This window comes from Carettochelys insculpta, chromosome 3 (assembly GCF_033958435.1).
Source record: "Carettochelys insculpta isolate YL-2023 chromosome 3, ASM3395843v1, whole genome shotgun sequence".
Taxonomy (NCBI): domain Eukaryota; kingdom Metazoa; phylum Chordata; order Testudines; family Carettochelyidae; genus Carettochelys; species Carettochelys insculpta.
In genome coordinates this window covers 26,219,045-26,236,608 of record NC_134139.1, presented here as the reverse complement: position 1 = coordinate 26,236,608, position 17,564 = coordinate 26,219,045, and the positions used below count along the sequence as shown (strand labels likewise).

General features: G+C 42.9%; 1 protein-coding gene across 7 annotated transcripts in view; it reads right to left on the bottom strand.

The window, feature by feature from the left end:
* CCDC88A (coiled-coil domain containing 88A) overlaps window positions 1-17,564 on the bottom strand; it is a 274,165-nt gene that overhangs the window by 179,078 nt on the left and 77,523 nt on the right. For all 7 annotated transcript variants that reach the window (XM_074989496.1, XM_074989497.1, XM_074989499.1 and 4 more), the window contains exons 7-8: window positions 11,078-11,218; window positions 2,355-2,524 (exon numbers count right to left, since the gene is read on the bottom strand). In XM_074989496.1, the coding sequence (XP_074845597.1) occupies window positions 2,355-2,524; window positions 11,078-11,218 (311 nt within the window). The remainder of the gene's footprint in view (window positions 1-2,354; window positions 2,525-11,077; window positions 11,219-17,564) is intronic.

The window sequence follows — 17,564 nt, the reverse complement described above, 5'->3', positions numbered from 1 at the left end:
CAAGCCACTGCCTACTTGCTACTTTGTGAACTGCACATAACTTTTTTAAATAAATCCAGCATATGAGGATTTCTGATCATATGAAGTGTACTATATCTCCATAAAATATATGATTAAGTTAATTTTTCTGATAAGAAGATACTCTATCCAGAAAACTCTTAATACCACTTTCACGAACATTTGAAACTTTCAAGAAGTAAAACTTTAAATGCTGAAACAGATCTAAGTAAGTAAAATTCTCATCAGAATACAAAGAAATGGCATTAGCTTCATTTTCATTATCACTCATCACTATCTCCTTCAAAAGGCTGCTTGTGCTCTGATGCTGCTAGTGTAGATAAAGCAGGAGAATGCAGAAACATTTGGATGCAGACCACTTATCCCTTTCTTGCTGTTGGACTGTAACAGTCTATCTCTGAATGCAGAGAGACATATAAAAATGTGTTCCTACATTCTATATACATGTGCTGTACTCAGAAAAAAGGACTTTCACACTTGTTCTAATAGCTTTTCCTATGTCCCAGTCTAATAAAAAAATTCCATACAAATTACACAGCTTTTTCCAACTCTGCATAATATATTAGATCATTGTTATGTATTAAGCATGGTGGCTGAAACAGAATCTTTTAGTGGACAAAATTCTGCTGGCAGAGACATCCTGTACATAGGATAAACTGGAGTGGCTGCCCCAAGCCCCACACTTTTGGGGGACCCCATGTTTTTGGGGGCCCCATGGTGGCTGTCCCAGACATTCTATGGATGGGAGGGGAGAGTATTACCAGGGGCAGGGCCCAACAGCTGTGGCAGCAGCAGCAGCTGTGGTCACCCCCCTTGGCTCCCCCTCCATATGAATCAACAGGGAAGTGGGAGCAGCAACCTGCTCTGCTCCACGGTGCCCTCCTGAATCACTGAGCCCCGAGTCTCCAGAGCAGTGGGAAGCAGCTTCCACTCCCTGCTACCTATGGAGAAGTGGGATTTTGTGAGCTGGTAAGGTGTAGTGTGTCAGAGCCAACTAGGCTGCCACTCACACTGCCTGTATGGGGAGTGCAGGGGGTGGTGGCTGAAGGTAGACAACCCCTGCTGATGCTGCCATCTGCCATTGCACCCTGCCTCAGACAAATCCCTCACTCGATTGGGTGAGGGCAGGGACAGAGTTAGGGAGGAGTGAGGCCTGTGTAAGAGGGGGCTGCCCAGGCCCTGTGCCTGGAATACTAGGTGGGGGGCATTGCCACAGGCCCTTCCCCTCTTGGGACAGCCCTGTCTGCTGGTGAGAAAGAGAAGCTTTCAAGCCATACAGAGATCTGTGTACCGTTATTAATGTCTCACTTCTTCTGGAATGCTCTCTAGATTACAAAGCATCTATCATATTTCAGTCAACCAGTAGCCATTACTTCTGTATCTAACTACTGCTATTCTAAAAGATTCCAGTCGATCAAAATGCTTTTGGGAAAATTTCCCAGGACCCTAACAGACTCCCAACTCACATAAAGAAGGGTAGCCGGTCCCTCCTCCTTGCAGCAAACACAATCAATTCTTAAATAGCAAAGGAAGCAGAAACAGAGCAGGAAGGGAGGGACCTTTATAGAGACGTAATGTCACACCACTGTATAGGCACAGAACTTTTCATATGATCAACAAAGTTTTGGATAAGGATACATGGCTGGGATCAAATGACAGGCAGTCAATTAACATTATTTGACTGCTCAATTGACTGGGTTACCAAACTTAAGGTAAAGCACATAAAAAGTGCTGTAAGAATGTCCACACACCAGTAGTTGCAGCTACTACGTTGTAAATTCACATACTAACTTGCTATGTACTAACTTCTCATGTAGAAAACCATTTACATAATCTGAAGATTGTTTGTGAGTGTGAAATGGCCCTATTACAACAACTAGGCACCCTGACTGCATCATAAGTCACTAAGCTGCATGGTAACTCTGGATTGGTCAATTGCACCCCAAACTCTCAGAAGGTACCTTGTATATTTTTAGGAGAACTTCAGACTCAATGTGCATTTACACAGGGCACAAACTAACCCCTCACCTCATCGTTCTGTTGATTTGTTCATAGTTAAAAGATAAATGGAGTTCTCAATACACAGTAAGAGAAAGGGCACATACATTACACATCTGAAATTACAACTATTTTCACAGTAAAATTATCAAACCAGAATTTAGAAGTTCTACAAATTTTCTTCTGTACATAACAATAGCAAACACTCCAAAATGTATTTAAAACTGCAATACTGGACGACTGGTGTAGAGAATTGTATTGTGTGAGGGTAGGAATGCAGTAAGACCCAACAACACAATTCTCATATTGCAATTAATTTCAAATCAGTATGTACTTACAGCTCCTGCCTAAGTCTTCTTATCTTTGCTTTGGCATCTGCTAGCTCCACCGACAGGTGCTGCCTGCTCTCAGTGCGTTTCATGCCAGGAGATCCACTGGGTGATTGAGCTGTTGATGGATGAGGTAGAAAACGAAGACAGTCCCGTTCTTCAGAAAGTTCTACGATAGTCTAAGAAATAAAAATGTGCACGGAAGCACTTCAGACAGCTATTGTTATGCCAAAAATTAACAAATAACTTTTATATGTACACAAAGTCAAAGACTGACATGATTCAAGAACTACTCAGAAACACAGGTTCAATTCCTGGGTTCTGCCACAAATCTCCTTTGTGACTTTTGGAAAGTCACTTAACAAGATTTTCAAAAACAGGAGCCTAAATTAAGACATCCAGTCTCACACTCACTGAATGCCTGCTATCGTGAGCCTACCATAGCTCGACGGTAATCTCCATAAATTTAGACTTCCAGTCTCATATTTAGGTATCAAGGTAAATACCCTGAGCCTCAAAAATGCTCACACACTAGCCCATTTCAGTGACTGCTTGGAACAGCAAGGTTCTCAGCACTTTTGAAAATCTATCTATCTATGCATTTATTTGTTAAGGGACTATGAAACAGGGCCAGAAAAGGCTCGGCAACTTTCAGGTTAAATGTCCCAAATTCAACATTTAAAGATACAGAAGTCTCAGAGGGGTAGCCGTGTTAGTCTATAACTTCAAAAACAAGAAGGAGTCCTGAGCATCTTAGAGACTAACTAATTTATTAGGACATGAGGTTTTATGGGTAAAACCCACTTCATCAGATGAAGTGGATTTTACCTACAAAAGCTCAAGTTTTAAAATGTGTCAGAGAAATATATATAAATGCTAATTAGGGTTATTCCTTATAAACAGCTAACAAAGACATATTAAATAGACTAGGGCTTTGAAATGCAAACCTGTCTTGTTAGAGCAACAGAGTTAATAGTAATTGTATGTATTTACTTTTTTTTTATGTCAACCATGTAAACAGAAGGTTCCTGTCAATACCTATTGATTTCGAGATCAAAAGGAAATACCAACATTTAGATGAAACTGGAGTACAATAGCATCACAGTCTATATTTCTCTGTGAAGTTTGTAGTAAACAGTTCAAGATCTGCTTAATGGATAATTCATCATCATCATCAATAAACATGAGCTCAGCGCCTGTTGGTGTCTGATTCCTCTCTCACTATTTTCTTCCATCTTTCCCTGTCTAGTGTGGAGTGGCTTAGTTTCTGTAGACTAGTTCTGCACCCATCTACTATCATCTATCTGTGGGGTCTGCCTCTCCTATTTGAACAGTCCATTATGCCAAATACCAGCGTCTTGATTTTTTGTTCATCATTCATTCTGCAAATATGCCCAAATAGTTGTAGCTTCCGTTTTATAACCTTCTGCAGCAGGTTCTCTTTTGGCTATATCTTTCTATATAATTCCTCACTGGAGACCTTCTACATCCATCCTACTCTCAGAATCTTTCTATAACAACTCCTTTTGAACGCCAATATTCTTCTTTTCGAATCTTTCATTATCACCCTTGTCTCACATTCGTACAACATGCTGCTGAATACACACGTTTTCAAGATGCTCAGCTTCGTTCTTAAGCTAATTGCTTTGCTTTTCCAGATCTTATCCATCACCTTCAAACTTGCTCTTGCTTTCGCTATTCTAGTCGCTATTTCCTTCTTACAGTCTAGATCATACATTACATTGCTCCCCAGACAGGTGAACTTCTCTGCATTTTCTAGTTCAATACTATTGACATTGATCTTCCTTCCTACTTCCTTATCTCCAAATACCATTGTTTTTTTAATCGATGTGCATAATCAGTCTGTACCGCTTCCCTTCTTTGTTTAACACCAGCACCATTTTTGCTAGCTTCTCCTCATCTTCCTCAATGATAACTATATCATTCACGAACCTCAAGTTGTTAATTCTTTCACTGTGCACAGATATCCCTTCTACCTCTTCCTTGATCTTGTCCATCGCTCTCTCCAGATGTGTGATGAAGATACCTGGCCATATTGGATCTCCTTGACTTGTACTTCTACTTGTTTTTAACCAACTTCTCACCTCTACCTCCGCATTGTCACTGATATCCTTCAACAACTGTATCAGTCTGCTATCCGCTCTGTATGACTCCAACACTGCCCAAGTCACTTTCTGATCTATACTGTTGAATGCCTTTTGAAAATCAATGAAACAAGTGTCTATGTTCTTGTTCTTTCGTCAAGCTTTTTCTGCTATCAGTCTTAGTGACAATATCTGCTGTATGGTACTTCTATCTTTTCTGAACCCCGCTTGCTCGTCTGCTATATGTTCTTCTATCTGTGATCTTAGTCTCTCCATCAGTAACGTCATCAGCATCTTGCCTAGATGACTTGTTAGGGCAATCCTTTTGCAGTTCTTGCACTGCAATGTACTTCCAGTCTTGGGTATTGTCACTAGCACAGATCTTGTCCATTCCTTAGGCACCTTCCCTTCTTTCCATGCTATATTACATAGTCAGTGTATTTCCTGAATCATGCTTTCTCCACTGTATTTGATCATCTCTCCTGTGATCTTACCATTTCCAGGGCTCTTGTTGTTCTTTAGTCGTCTCACTGCTTTTTCTACTTCCTCTTTCGAAATATCGCTCTCTCTCTTGATGCTCGGTGGAGATCTCTCTTTCAGTTCTTCAATCAGTCTCTCTGACACACTCGGATCCAACTGTGCTTTGTATAGGTTGGTGCAATATCTCATCCATCGCTGCACCATCTTCTCCCTGTTCATGAGCACTTCTTTGTTCTCATCTTTGATCGACATCTGCTTTGGTTGCCATTTCTTCCTCACATAGCCTCACCATGTCTCTTCTTTTCTTAAACTCTGTTTTACATTTTCTTTTGAGTTTTATCTTGATGTCTGCGATCACTAGACTGTGGTCTGAATCTATATCACTCCTTGGAAAGTTCAGCACTGCTGTACTGATGTTATCCATCTTCTCTAAACAAAATCATATCTATCATGTTCTTGGACTTCCTGTTATTCGATCGCCACATCCACTTCCTACAGTCCTTTTGTTGGAATCTCGAGTTGCAGAACACCATCTCATGCTCTGTAGCAAACACTTGTAGTTTCTCACCTCGTTCATTTCTTTCTCCATATCCAAACCTTCCCATGACTCTCTCCCAACCTTCGTTATCTGTTCCAACCTTCGCATTCCAATCTCCTCTGATGATCAACTCATCTTTCTTTGGTATCTCCTCCACCGTCTTTGTCAGATCTTTATAGTATAGCCCAATCTCTTCCTCCGTCCTGTCTGACGTGGGTGCATACACCTGAATGAATGAGATGTTGAATGATTTTGCTTTAAATCTCGCTACCATAATTCTTGCACTCACTAGTTTGTACCCTAATAATGCTCTTCTAGCTCTTTTGCTAAGAAGGAATCCAACTCCTATTTCATGCTTTGCTTCGTTTCCTGACCAAATGACTTTGCAACCGCATATCTCTCCTGATTCCATCCAACGCATTTCTGTGAGTCCAAGCATATTGCATCGGTATCTCTCCATCTCCTTCCAAAGCAGCTCTAATTTTCCAGTTGCCCACAGTGTTCGGACATTCCATGTTTCAATGGATAGCATATGTGTTAGTTGTAATTTTCTTTCGGTAGTCAACTTACCAACCCAACCCCGATCGCTCAATTGGTATCGTGGACCTTATTTATCCAGGCGACGTCCGAGCTGGCATCTTTTATCATTTAGTTTTACTGGCATTGGATTTAATTCATATTGTTGTTTGACGGTCAGCGCATCGACACACATCTGACCAATCCTCCTCCTTCATCCAGGCTTGGGACTGGCATGGAGCTCTCAGTGGATTCATGGTGGAGTTTTAATGGATAATTACCACATGCTAATAAATGCAACCAGTTACTTGTGTATACATAGGAAACAGGTAATTCTTCTTCAAAGCAACTATTCTTCACCCAAGAAATGCCTGCTGTCATGATACTATCACAACTTGACAAAAATCTCAGTTAAAAAAGCCTTTTGTGACCTGATCCTTTCATCTCAAAATTTCCTCAAGGGGATACTTGGGCCACAAGATTGAAGTCTTCGGTTCCATTCTGGATCACCCTGAATAATGGATACTGAACGGAACCTATGGACTTTTTGCAATTCTAAAGATCATCTATACTATGAAACTGACCTAAGAATTTTATTCAAGTCTGACTACATAATGATCTTTTAACTAATTTTCACAGTGCCATTTGAAAATCAAAGAGCTTCGGCAGGCATACCAGAAGACAAGGGAGATGAACAGTCATTCTGGTTCTGCACCAGACATGCTACTTCTCCAATGAGCTGTAACCTACCATTACCCCCACAAAGGCAACCTGGACACCTCACAGGAATCTGAGTTCCAGACCACCTGAGGCAATGCCAAAGAGCAAACTGCTGACAAGGAGGAAGAGGAGAATGGGAGACAGGCAAGTCAAGGATCCATTCTCCCCATGAGCCAGCAGCTATTTTTAATTGTGCAGCAATCCACCTGCTCACAAAACAACATCATGGCTGAGCACAATGATGGGGAAGGCTCTAGTGATGAGTATGCAATTCCAATCAAATTGTAGGAGTTACGTACTCTTACATTTTGTTTAAATATGAACAAAAAGTGAGATGCAGTGGGTAGCCGCTTCAAGAGTCTGCTCCAACTATGCAGACGGTACACTCCAGAAAAGGCTGTTTACATCCTCCATGGAAATCTCCAAGAAACACTCACAGAGATACTCTGCTACCCTCTATAGAAGGTTTCTGAGGAAGGCTGAATTAATTCTTCCAAACTGGTAGGACACTTTCCCATATCACTCCAATAGTAGAACAGCCGGTATCATTGCTATATACAGAATATCTGCATAAGGACTAGGTCTGTACTCAGACATTTGCAGCACCTGCTCCACTGACACCTCGGTTTCCTTAGTCTCAGAGAGGTAGCCAGCTCATCACCTAATAAAATATATTCTTAGTCTTTAAAGTGCTACAGGACCGCTTTTTTGTTCTGTTTCCTTAGGAAACTGATAACACAAAGTCACCTATGAGAAATCATGGAAGTTTTCATTACAAGTTTTCATACTGCAAACAACAGAGAAGGTAATCCCCCCGACCCATAGTGATTGCTGGGGCCATAAATCACTGTTTCTCTAATATGCCTGCGGCTTGGATGGCAGGGATCTGCTTGACCTTGCCTTATTTTGAAACCGGTAAACCTCATTCTATGAGGAATAACACCTATTTTGAAAAAAAGCTATTTTGAAATAGGTGCTGTTAAGGCAGGGAATAGAGTCTATTTCAAAATAAGACATAAAGCTATTTCAATATAGGGCCATTGGACACACTAGCTGTGTCTACACTTGCATTCCTCATTCAGAAGAGGAATGCAAATGAAGGAAATCAAAATGCAAATGAGGCACTGATTTAAGTATCTGGCACCTCATTTGCATATTCTCCTTTTGAAAGAGCTTCTTCTGAAAGAAAAAGAGCAATGTAGGCAGGGCTCTTTCAAAAATAAACCCCATCTTTGAAAGAACCCTTTTTTTATTTTGTTTCAGAAAGAGGGTTCTTTCAATGATGGGGTTTATTTTCAAAAGAGCCCTGTCTACACTGCTTTTTTCTTTCGAAAGAAGAATATGCAAATGAAGGAGGAGATATGTAAATCAGTCCCTTGTTTGCATTTTTTACTTCCTTTGTTTGCATGCCTCTTTCGAAAGAGGAATGCAAGTGTAGACACAGCTACTATATGTGTAGATGCTGTATTTCAAAACAGCTAAGTGATATTTCAAAATGAATATTGTGTGTAGCAGTGTTATTTTGAAGTAAGCTATTCCAGAACAGCTTCTTTTGAAGTGAGGATGATGTGTAGACATACTTAGTTTCTCCCTTCCCAATTTTATAACACCATTTGCTCAAGGTTAAACTATTTTCCTATTCTTTCTGTTTCTTCATGTTTGTGAAATGAAAGTCAACAGTTCAGTAATGAAATTGTCTTTACTTATTACAAGGATGGGGATTTGGTGGGGGAGAAAGAGGGCATAGGCAAACTAATAAATTAGAGGAGATGTTATGGACAGTTACAATACAGATAAATGGCACACATTACTGTGGCTCACTACTGAAACAGGCTTTTAAAGTCTGCTAGAGACATAGCTCCTTGCTTGGCTCTTCTTTTTGCCTTGGTATCCAGCTGCACAAAATTAGCTACCAACCTCCCTGCTGCCTTCGTGCACCCCTCCCCCACCCACAGGAGGAAACTTCTTTCCCTTTGCCACACAAATATTCTGAAGCCCACAGCATGCAGTGATAACAACAGAGATATTGCTTTCACTGAGATATAATCTAGTAAGCAAATTGTATCAACAACCTTTAAATATCCAAAGGCACATATTCCACCACCATTCTGCATTTGTTTGGCCTACTGTTGTGCCACTCTTTATTTCTATCCTTGTGCCCAGTGTACAGCTTCATGTGCCCTGTGAACAAGGGATAGACTATGTTTCCAAGGACCACTAGTGGCATGCCTACATCATCAGTGGTCATTTTGCAATCTAGAAAGTCCCTGATTGAAGGTTTACGAACAGAACCCTGTTCCTAAAGATACACACATAATGCACCTTTCCTGACATCCCACAATGACACTGGTTAAATGCTCCCTGTGATCACCTGTATTTGCAACACCACTGAAAGGTATACCTTTCAGTTTAGGTACTCTTTGAGTAGATGAACTGGTGCCAAGATAGGAATAGGCACGTCATCTATTGCCCCACGCCAGTTAGAGAACCCCATCACAGCTAACCTATTTACTATGTCCTGGAGTTCCCAGAGACACTACTCTTCTTAGTAGAAGCTGATCAATGGCTCTGCAAACTTGGATCACTACAACTCCCACAGTGGATTAACCAACTCCAAATTGATTCTGCATTGACCAGTAGCAGTCTGGTGTTGCTAGCTTCATGGCCATCTTGGTCAGCTCATAACAAGTATGGATACAACGTGTAATCCAATACAGCATACTTGGGGATCAGACTGGAAGGCCCTTCATGTGATCAGTGATAGCCACAGTTTGGTTTATTTCCTGAATGGCCACATGCAGTTAATATAGAGAGTGAGAGTGAGCACCCTTTGGATATCCACGGGGTTTAGTTGTTGCTGGCATGCACTGGCATGTGATTTTGGGTAGAAAATCATGAGAAATACAGCCTGGACCATATAGAATAGAGGCACTACTTTGAACAGGAAGGCCAGGAGAGGTCTGAGATGCACTGAACTTGTAGAAGACAGTACGGGGGGCTCAGATGTCAGTGCTTTCAGCTCTGACACTCACCTGGCTGATGTAATGGCCACTAGAAATGCCACCTTCCATGAAAGGTAGAGAAGTGGGCAAGTGACTATACGCTTATTTGAAAATCTCATATTGATCAGGCATCTTTTTGCTCCTTTATACATAGGCTGTATTGAACCGGAGCCTCTGGGCTGCCTCTGACAAACCAGTCATCAAGTTAAGAGTAAATCCATATGCTTTGACATCTAAGATAAGCAGCCACTACTGCCATACATTTTGTGAAGCCCCTCAAAGTAGAAGAGGCTGAAGGACAGCACTGAAAACCAGTAATTATGTTGGCCAGCTATAAAACAGTGGAATCTCCTGTGCTCACGGAAAACAGAAATGTGAAATTAGGTGTCCTTTAAGTCAAGGGTGTCATACCAATCTCTTGCATCCAGAAAAGGGATGATGGAGGCCAAAGACACCACATGAAACTTCAGCTTTATGAGATATTTTTTCAGATGGTGCAAGTCTAGGATGTGTAAGGCCGACAGACCTGGGTCATTGACAGGAGAGATTGAACCTGCAACCTTATGGGCTAAAGCCCTGTGCTCTAGCACATGAGCTAAAAGCCAGCTGGCTCTCAGCCAAGGCTGCAGAGCACAGACTTCATTCTCCCTAGTACATAGTCTCATGCCTCTAGGGTTACAGATGGATATCAGGCTCCCTTTGGCCCTCACAATTTGGAAATACTGGGAATAAAGCCCCTTCTTCATATCTTGAGGAACTATTTCTATAACCTCTACCCACACAAGGGTCTCCTGGGTGAGAAGCTGCTCTTGAGAAGGGTCCCTGAAGAGAGATGGGGAAGGGAGGAGTGGCAGGAAAGTGTAGTGTTGAGCATATGGCCAAAACCCTGGAGGCTGAGACATACCCTGTCCCTGGTGCTCCATCTGCAATGGAATCCACTACTAACGACTACTAAAGGTAATACTCAAATTATGAAAACAACGTAAAAGAAAAGCTTAAAGAATCCAAATGAAAGAAACCACAATGAGTCTCATGAAAGCAAGGAAAGTTCCAACAACCATCATTCATGGACAGAAAAAGCTGAGACGGCACAGGGCCAACAGTGGCCCAGCATACTGGCAGGTAAGCATGGGTCTTCAGAGCTACAGATAATACAGGAGGAAAATTTTCCAAGAACTGTTCATGAGGGCATGCATACACCTAACATGGAATTGGCATAAGCAACCAGTCCAATAAGAAGTCTTATTTCAGATGCCAACTGATAAAGTTCAAAGAACATATATTTCCCATTTTCAAAAATTCCCATTTTTTTCATTTTTAAAAAGTTCTTTCTTATACTCTTTATTTTTAAATAATTCAGCACGTACATACCTCAGAATGTTCATCTCTTTCATCGATAAGTCTTTTTAAATGTAATGCCATATTTTTCAAGAGAGGCTCAATATACTCTTGTGACAGAATGCTGACATCCATCCACTGCAGATCAAACACATTTTCCTGATTATGAGTTACCTAAAAGAGAAATAAATAACTGTAAAAACAAACTTTATGTGCTACTTAACTACAACAAGGAAACATAATGGCTATGTCTACACTAGCAACCCCCTTTCAAAAGGGGGATGCTAATGAGACACTTCAGGATATGCTAATGAGGTGCTGCAATGAATATGCAGTGCTTCATTAGCATAATGGCAGCTGCAGCACTTCAAAATAGGAATAAGAGGATTTTGAAGTGTGTGGGGTCCTTTCGAAAAGGACCCCGTGTAGATGAGCCACGCAAGATCGAAAGCGGCACGTTCAAAGTGCAGCAGCCACCATTATGATAACGAGGTGCTGCATATTCATTGCAGCACTTCATTAGCATATCCCAAAGTGTCTTATTAGCATCCCCCTTTCGAAAGGGGGATACTAGTACAGACATAGCCAATGAGAAGAATAATTGAGAAAGCTTTTCTTAGCTCTTGTCTCCCAACTCAGTCTGTGTGCTCTGAAAAATCAGTAAGTGTCTTACAACTCAAAGTACGTTAAGATGTATTCAATGCAATGGTTTCTCCATCCAGTATAAAAAGTTGAAAAGCAGATCAATTAAGCCTACAGACAATTACAGATTAAAATATTAATTACAAGCCTACTGTGGCTCAGACCTTTTTCTTTGCACCCAATTTAATACATAAGCAGATTCTTATACAGAATTTGCACAAATTCTTATACTAAAATAAAAATCCTGTAATTTTAAGTAATTTGTGGAACATGAGATTTGTGCCATAGAAACTAATTACCTTACAAGGTCATTGAAATTATCTATATGCACATTTATTCACATATCTTTATATTGCTTTAATGTAAAATACCTTATGATTTTAAAGATTTTATACAGATTGTTACAAACATATGCACAAATTACACCTTGTACAAGTATTATAGTAGAATATTCAGAAGTGTGATGGGGTGCATTCCCCACACGAGACTTGAGAGGACTAAATTAGGGCAGGCAGTCCTAAACAGCCAATTAGACTGCAAATGATGTCGACAGAAACTGTGTGCAGAACCTTGAATAAAAAGAAGTCCCACATATGGGGGAACAGACAAGGCTTCTGTGAAGCCTGGAAGCTGATAGTAGATGGACGCTGAATGGAAGTAGGTTGCAGTCACTCTTTTAGAGATGGTAGGTGTGATTAAGATTAGAGGCAGGTAGCCTACAGATACTCTATGGGTGCAGGGAGGCTAGCAAACTCAGGTAAGTCAGACAGGTAGGAAAGATTGAGGGAAAGGGGCTGCAGGTCCAGGAAGGAATAGATATTGACTGCTTATTAGAGGTTCCCTGAGCTGGAACATAGAATAGAGGGCAAGCCTGTATTCCTCTACCAGACATTGGAAAAGTGGCACCATTTGGGATTGGATTAGGAAGACTGCCCAAGCTTTTTCAGAAGGCAGTTTAGAACCCTTAGAAAGAAGGATCATAATAATGTAACTGGAAACCCATGTCACAAAAAGGCAGCAGCAACTCCTGGAGTGAGAGAATGGCTAAAGAGAGAGAGAGAGAAACAGTGCAACAGCTGAAAAGAGCGTTGGCCTCACAAAGCTAATATCTAAAACTACAAAGAACAGGCACCATCCAGTGGTTAGCAGAGCACGCAGTTACAAGAAATCTATTTCTAGTCTCATTCAAAACATTAAGAAGCCACATGCTTGTGAACACCACAGAACTGTTGTGCCGTGAGAACTTTCTAAGTTGTGCCATGAAATTTTATCAATTTCCTCTCACTGCAGCTCTTTACAGAGCCACTATGAGGGGAAATTGATGACCATGCACCAGCTGGAGTACAAGCAGCAAGGCAGCCTGAGTCCCAGCTGGCATGGGGTTGGTCAGTTTTCCCAGACGGTGGCTCTTTGCAGAGCTGCCATGATGGGAAAAGCCAAACCCACAGAAGCCCATTTGCACTGGGAGGCAGCTAAAATGCTGCTTCCAAGACAAAAAGGGCTGGCAGGGAGCCCACTTCCCCCTCCCTGCTGTGGCAAGGGGGGAAGGAGGGAGAGTGAGAGTATGTTGGAGCAGAGACATGGTTTAAATAATACACTCCAGCTCCAACAGACTGGAGGGGAAGGGAGCCTGCTCTCTGGAGCTGCCTTCTTTCCCCTCCCATTCCCACCCCCAACTTGACCATCTTTTTGCATGCCCGCAGTCCTGGGTTTCCCACTAACCCGGTAAGTTGCTATTTACTGTACCTTGCTTTTTGCTCTGATCCATTTAATTTCAGTTATTTATCAGTTTAATTACTTAATAAAATTATACTTTTAAAAGTATTGTTGCAAATATGAAATTCATAATGTGAAAAGGCAAAATTCAGACACCCGAACTGGATGCTGCACATGGTACAGATTTAGGCCTAAGAATAGTTAGAAATAATTGAGTTGAGTAGATTTTGCAAATATGTCTGTGCTTACTTTTGAAGATGGTGTATTCTGTAGAGGATTTGCAACATTAATGCATTTGACCTGTTTAGCTAGTTGTATGCACTACTTTGTTGCAAACCACTCTAGTAAATGTAAGTACATGAGATGTTTCTGAGCAACTGATTCTGCTGAAAAGAGTGGGTGTGCCATGAAATTTTGTCTCATTCAAGTGTGCCATGTTACTGAAAAGACTGGAAACCACTGCCATAGAAAAACTTCATGAATAACTAATATCCTCATTTTAAATTAAGCATTAATCAAATACTATTAAAATCCACAATATTTCACTTCATCAAATTAAAAATAGTACATCAAAAATGGTAAAATACCACCCTGTTAAGCTGGGACATGAAAGATAGAGCACCATGCTACCATGTAGGAGACCCAAACTCAAGAATGACTTCAGAATGACTTAATAATCCCATTGTATTCATTTTTCTTGGCTGCACTGAGTCTGAAGTTAAAGTAAAGCTTGAGTTCTTCTTTTCTGCTTGTATCTAGTTAACTGCCTTATTCAACAGTGAGGATAGTTGCAGTAAGAAAAGAACAGTTATGTTACGTTTATTTGGGAAAAAAAATACTCATTACTTAGAGTGAATGGAAACTTTAAGAGTTCAAAGCTAATGAAACTTCAGACTCCCATTCTTTAAATTCCTCCTTCTTGGCTTATCAGGCCTCTGTCCTGAGGCCAGCTAGAGTTAGAAAGGTTGACAGGCAGCAACAGAAAGAAGTTACAAATCTTTTCATAGCTGCTGTTCTTCAAAATATGTTGCTCATGTCCATTCAAATGAGGTGTGTGCATGGACACATACATGGCAGCTGAAAGATTTTTCCCTTAGCCACTAGTAGCTGGGTGTCCCTGGAGTCACATCTTTATGGTGTCCAATGTAGCACCCAGCCAACTCTCTCCCTCTTCAACTCCTTCTTGCTGGTGTGTAATGGAATGGAGTTGAACACCACATCTCAGAAAACAACTGTTATGAGAAGGTAACTGTTTTTAATTCTTTGAATTTTTGTTCATGTGCTTGCCAATCAGGTGATTCCCAAAGAGAAGTTATTCACCGTAGTAACGATGGTTCTTCGAGATGTGTCCCTGTGGGTGCTCCACGATAGGTGTCGGGCTTGCCCCGGTGCCGCAGATCAGATCTTTCCAGCAGTTTCTGCCGGACCGCGCATGCGCCGGCACGTGCCGCTCCCGGCCACGTGCGCGATCCGGTCCTTGCCAGTTCCTTGACCAACCGCCTCGGATGCTCCTGAAAAATACTAAACAGAGATCCGAAGCGGGGAGGATGGGCGGGTGGTGGAGCACCCACGGGGACACATCTCAAAGAACCATCGTTACTATGGTGAGTAACTTCTCTTTCTTCCTCAAGTGTCCCCGTGGGTGCTCCACAATAGGTGACTACCCAGCAGTAACCCAAGAAAGGAGGTGGGTAATCGGGTTATGTGCAGCTTGCCCCCGAAAGCACCGCTGTCGAAAGACGGGTATCCTCTTGGAATACCCTGTGTAGGGCATAATGCTTGGCGAAGGTGTCATAGGATGACCAGGTTGCCGCTCTGCAGATGTCTTTTAACGCAATGCCCTTGAAAAAGGCTGTTGATGCCACCACTGCTCTGGTGGAGTGAGCCCTAGGCGGGGCCAGTAAAGGAGTCTTTCTAAATTCGTAGCACATTTTTATACAGGATACGATGTGCTTCGAGATTCTCTGCGAAGAGAGACCTTCTCCTTTTGATCTGGGAGAGAGAGAGACTAGGAGTCTATCCGTTTTCTGGAAGGACTTAGTCCCGTCTGTATAGAAAGCCAGTGTCCTCCTCACGTCCAGGAGGTGTAGGCGCGCCTCGTTGTTGGAGTTATGAGGCTTTGGATAAAACGAGGGTAAAACTATAGGTTTGTTAATATGAAACTCTGAAGAAACTTTCGGAACAAAGGCTGGATGCAGCCGTAAGGTTACCGTCTCCTTTGAAAATATTGTGCAGGGTGGTGTTGCCTTAACTGCCGCGAGCTCGCTCACCCTGCGAGCTGACATGATTGCAAGAAGGAAGGTTGTTTTTATCGTAAGGAGACGGAGGGAAACTGTGGCTAAGGGTTCAAACGGTGGTCCCGTTAGCACGTTAAGCACCAGGTCCAAGCTCCACAAAGGTGGAAGTGGTTTCCGAGGGGGGTACAGGTTTACCAGCCCCTTGAGGAACCTGGTAACCATGGGATGGGCAAACACCGTGGGCCCCTCCTCTTCATGCCGGAAAGCCGATATAGTGGCACGGTGGACCTTTAACGAGGATAGTGAGAGTCCTCCTCTCTTGAGGTCCAGTAAATCTTCTAATATTACAGATACAGGCACATCAAGGGGAGCTAATTGCTTGGTAGAGCACCATACAGTGAGTCGAGTTCATTTCTGCTTGTAGATCTTCCTGGAAGAAGTCCTTCGGCTACTTTCTAGGACTTGTTGCACTCCCTCCGTACACGTACTCTCTAGGGAGCTGAGCCATGGATTAACCATGCTTGCAGTCGCAGGCCTCGGGGGTGTGGATGCACTATGAACCCCTGGGCTTGCGTGAGCAGGTCCGGCACCACCGGAAGGGGCATCAGTGGGCGGTCCGAAATGCGCAGGGGCAAGGGGAACCATTGCTGTCGATCCCAAGTTGGGACTACTAGGATCATATGGGCTTTCTCTCTCCTGGCTTTCTGCAAGACCTTGTGGATGCGCACTGTGGGAGGAAATGTGTAGAGCAGGGGGCCCTTCCACGAGATCGCGAATGCGTCCCCCAGGGACCCTCGTCCCAGTCCTGACCTGGAGCAGTATTGAGGGCACTTCTTGTTGTGTTGAGGGGCAAACAGATCTATCTGGGGAAACCCCCATGCGTGAAAAAGCGGTCATAGCAGATCGGAACGGATCTGCCACTCGTGTGTGAGTGCGAAGTGCGTGCTCAGCTGGTCTGCCTTCATGTTGTGAGCGCCTGGTAAACACGAGGCTTTCAAGGTTATATTGTTGGCGATACACCAGTTCCACAGCCGGACTGCTTCCGCACATAAGGCACGGGACCAAGCTCCTCCTTGTCAATTTATATAAAACATGGTGGAGGTACTGTCTGTATTGATCCCGACTACTTTGCCTTGTATATAGTCTCGAAAGCGTTTGCAGGTGTTGAACACTGCTCTGAGCTCCAGTATATTTATATGCAGCGACTGTTCCGTAGGGGACCACAGTCCCTGCGTCACCTTTTCGCCCATGTGTGCTCCCCACCCTATGTGGGAGGCGTCGGTGGTGAGGAAGATAGAGATTTGTGGTTGATGAAAGGGTACCCCTGCTAGCATGTTCTTGGGGTTCACCCACCATTGCAGGGATCTGCACACCTCTGTCGTGGGTGACACCACCCTGCGGACGGTGTGTGTTGCTGGTTTGTAGACGCTCGCCAGCCAATGCTGCGTGCTGCGCATATGCAATCTGGCGTTCTGTAGGACGAACGTTGCTGCTGCCATGTGGCCTAGCAGCTGTAAGCACGTTAGAACCGGCACCATGGGGCTGAAGGTGATGACTTGTACGAGGGAACCAATAGCGCGAAAGCGAGCATCTGGTAGATAAACCCTTGCTGTGATGGAGTTTATGCGTGCCCCTATGAACTCTATGTCCTGTGTGGGGTCAATCTTTGACTTCGCCAGGTTGATGACCAGGCCCAGCGAAGAGAACATGCTTGCTGTAACGCGTATCATGCATAGTACTTCTTCCTTCGAAGCCCCTTTCAGTAGCCAGTCGTCCAGATATGGGAATATAAACACCCCCTGTCTGTGCAGGTAGGCTGACACCACTGCCAGGGTCTTGGTAAAGACTCTGGGGGCCGAGGAGAGGCCAAACGGCAGAACCTTGTATTGGAAATGTTCTTTGCCGACCATAAACCAGAGAAAGCG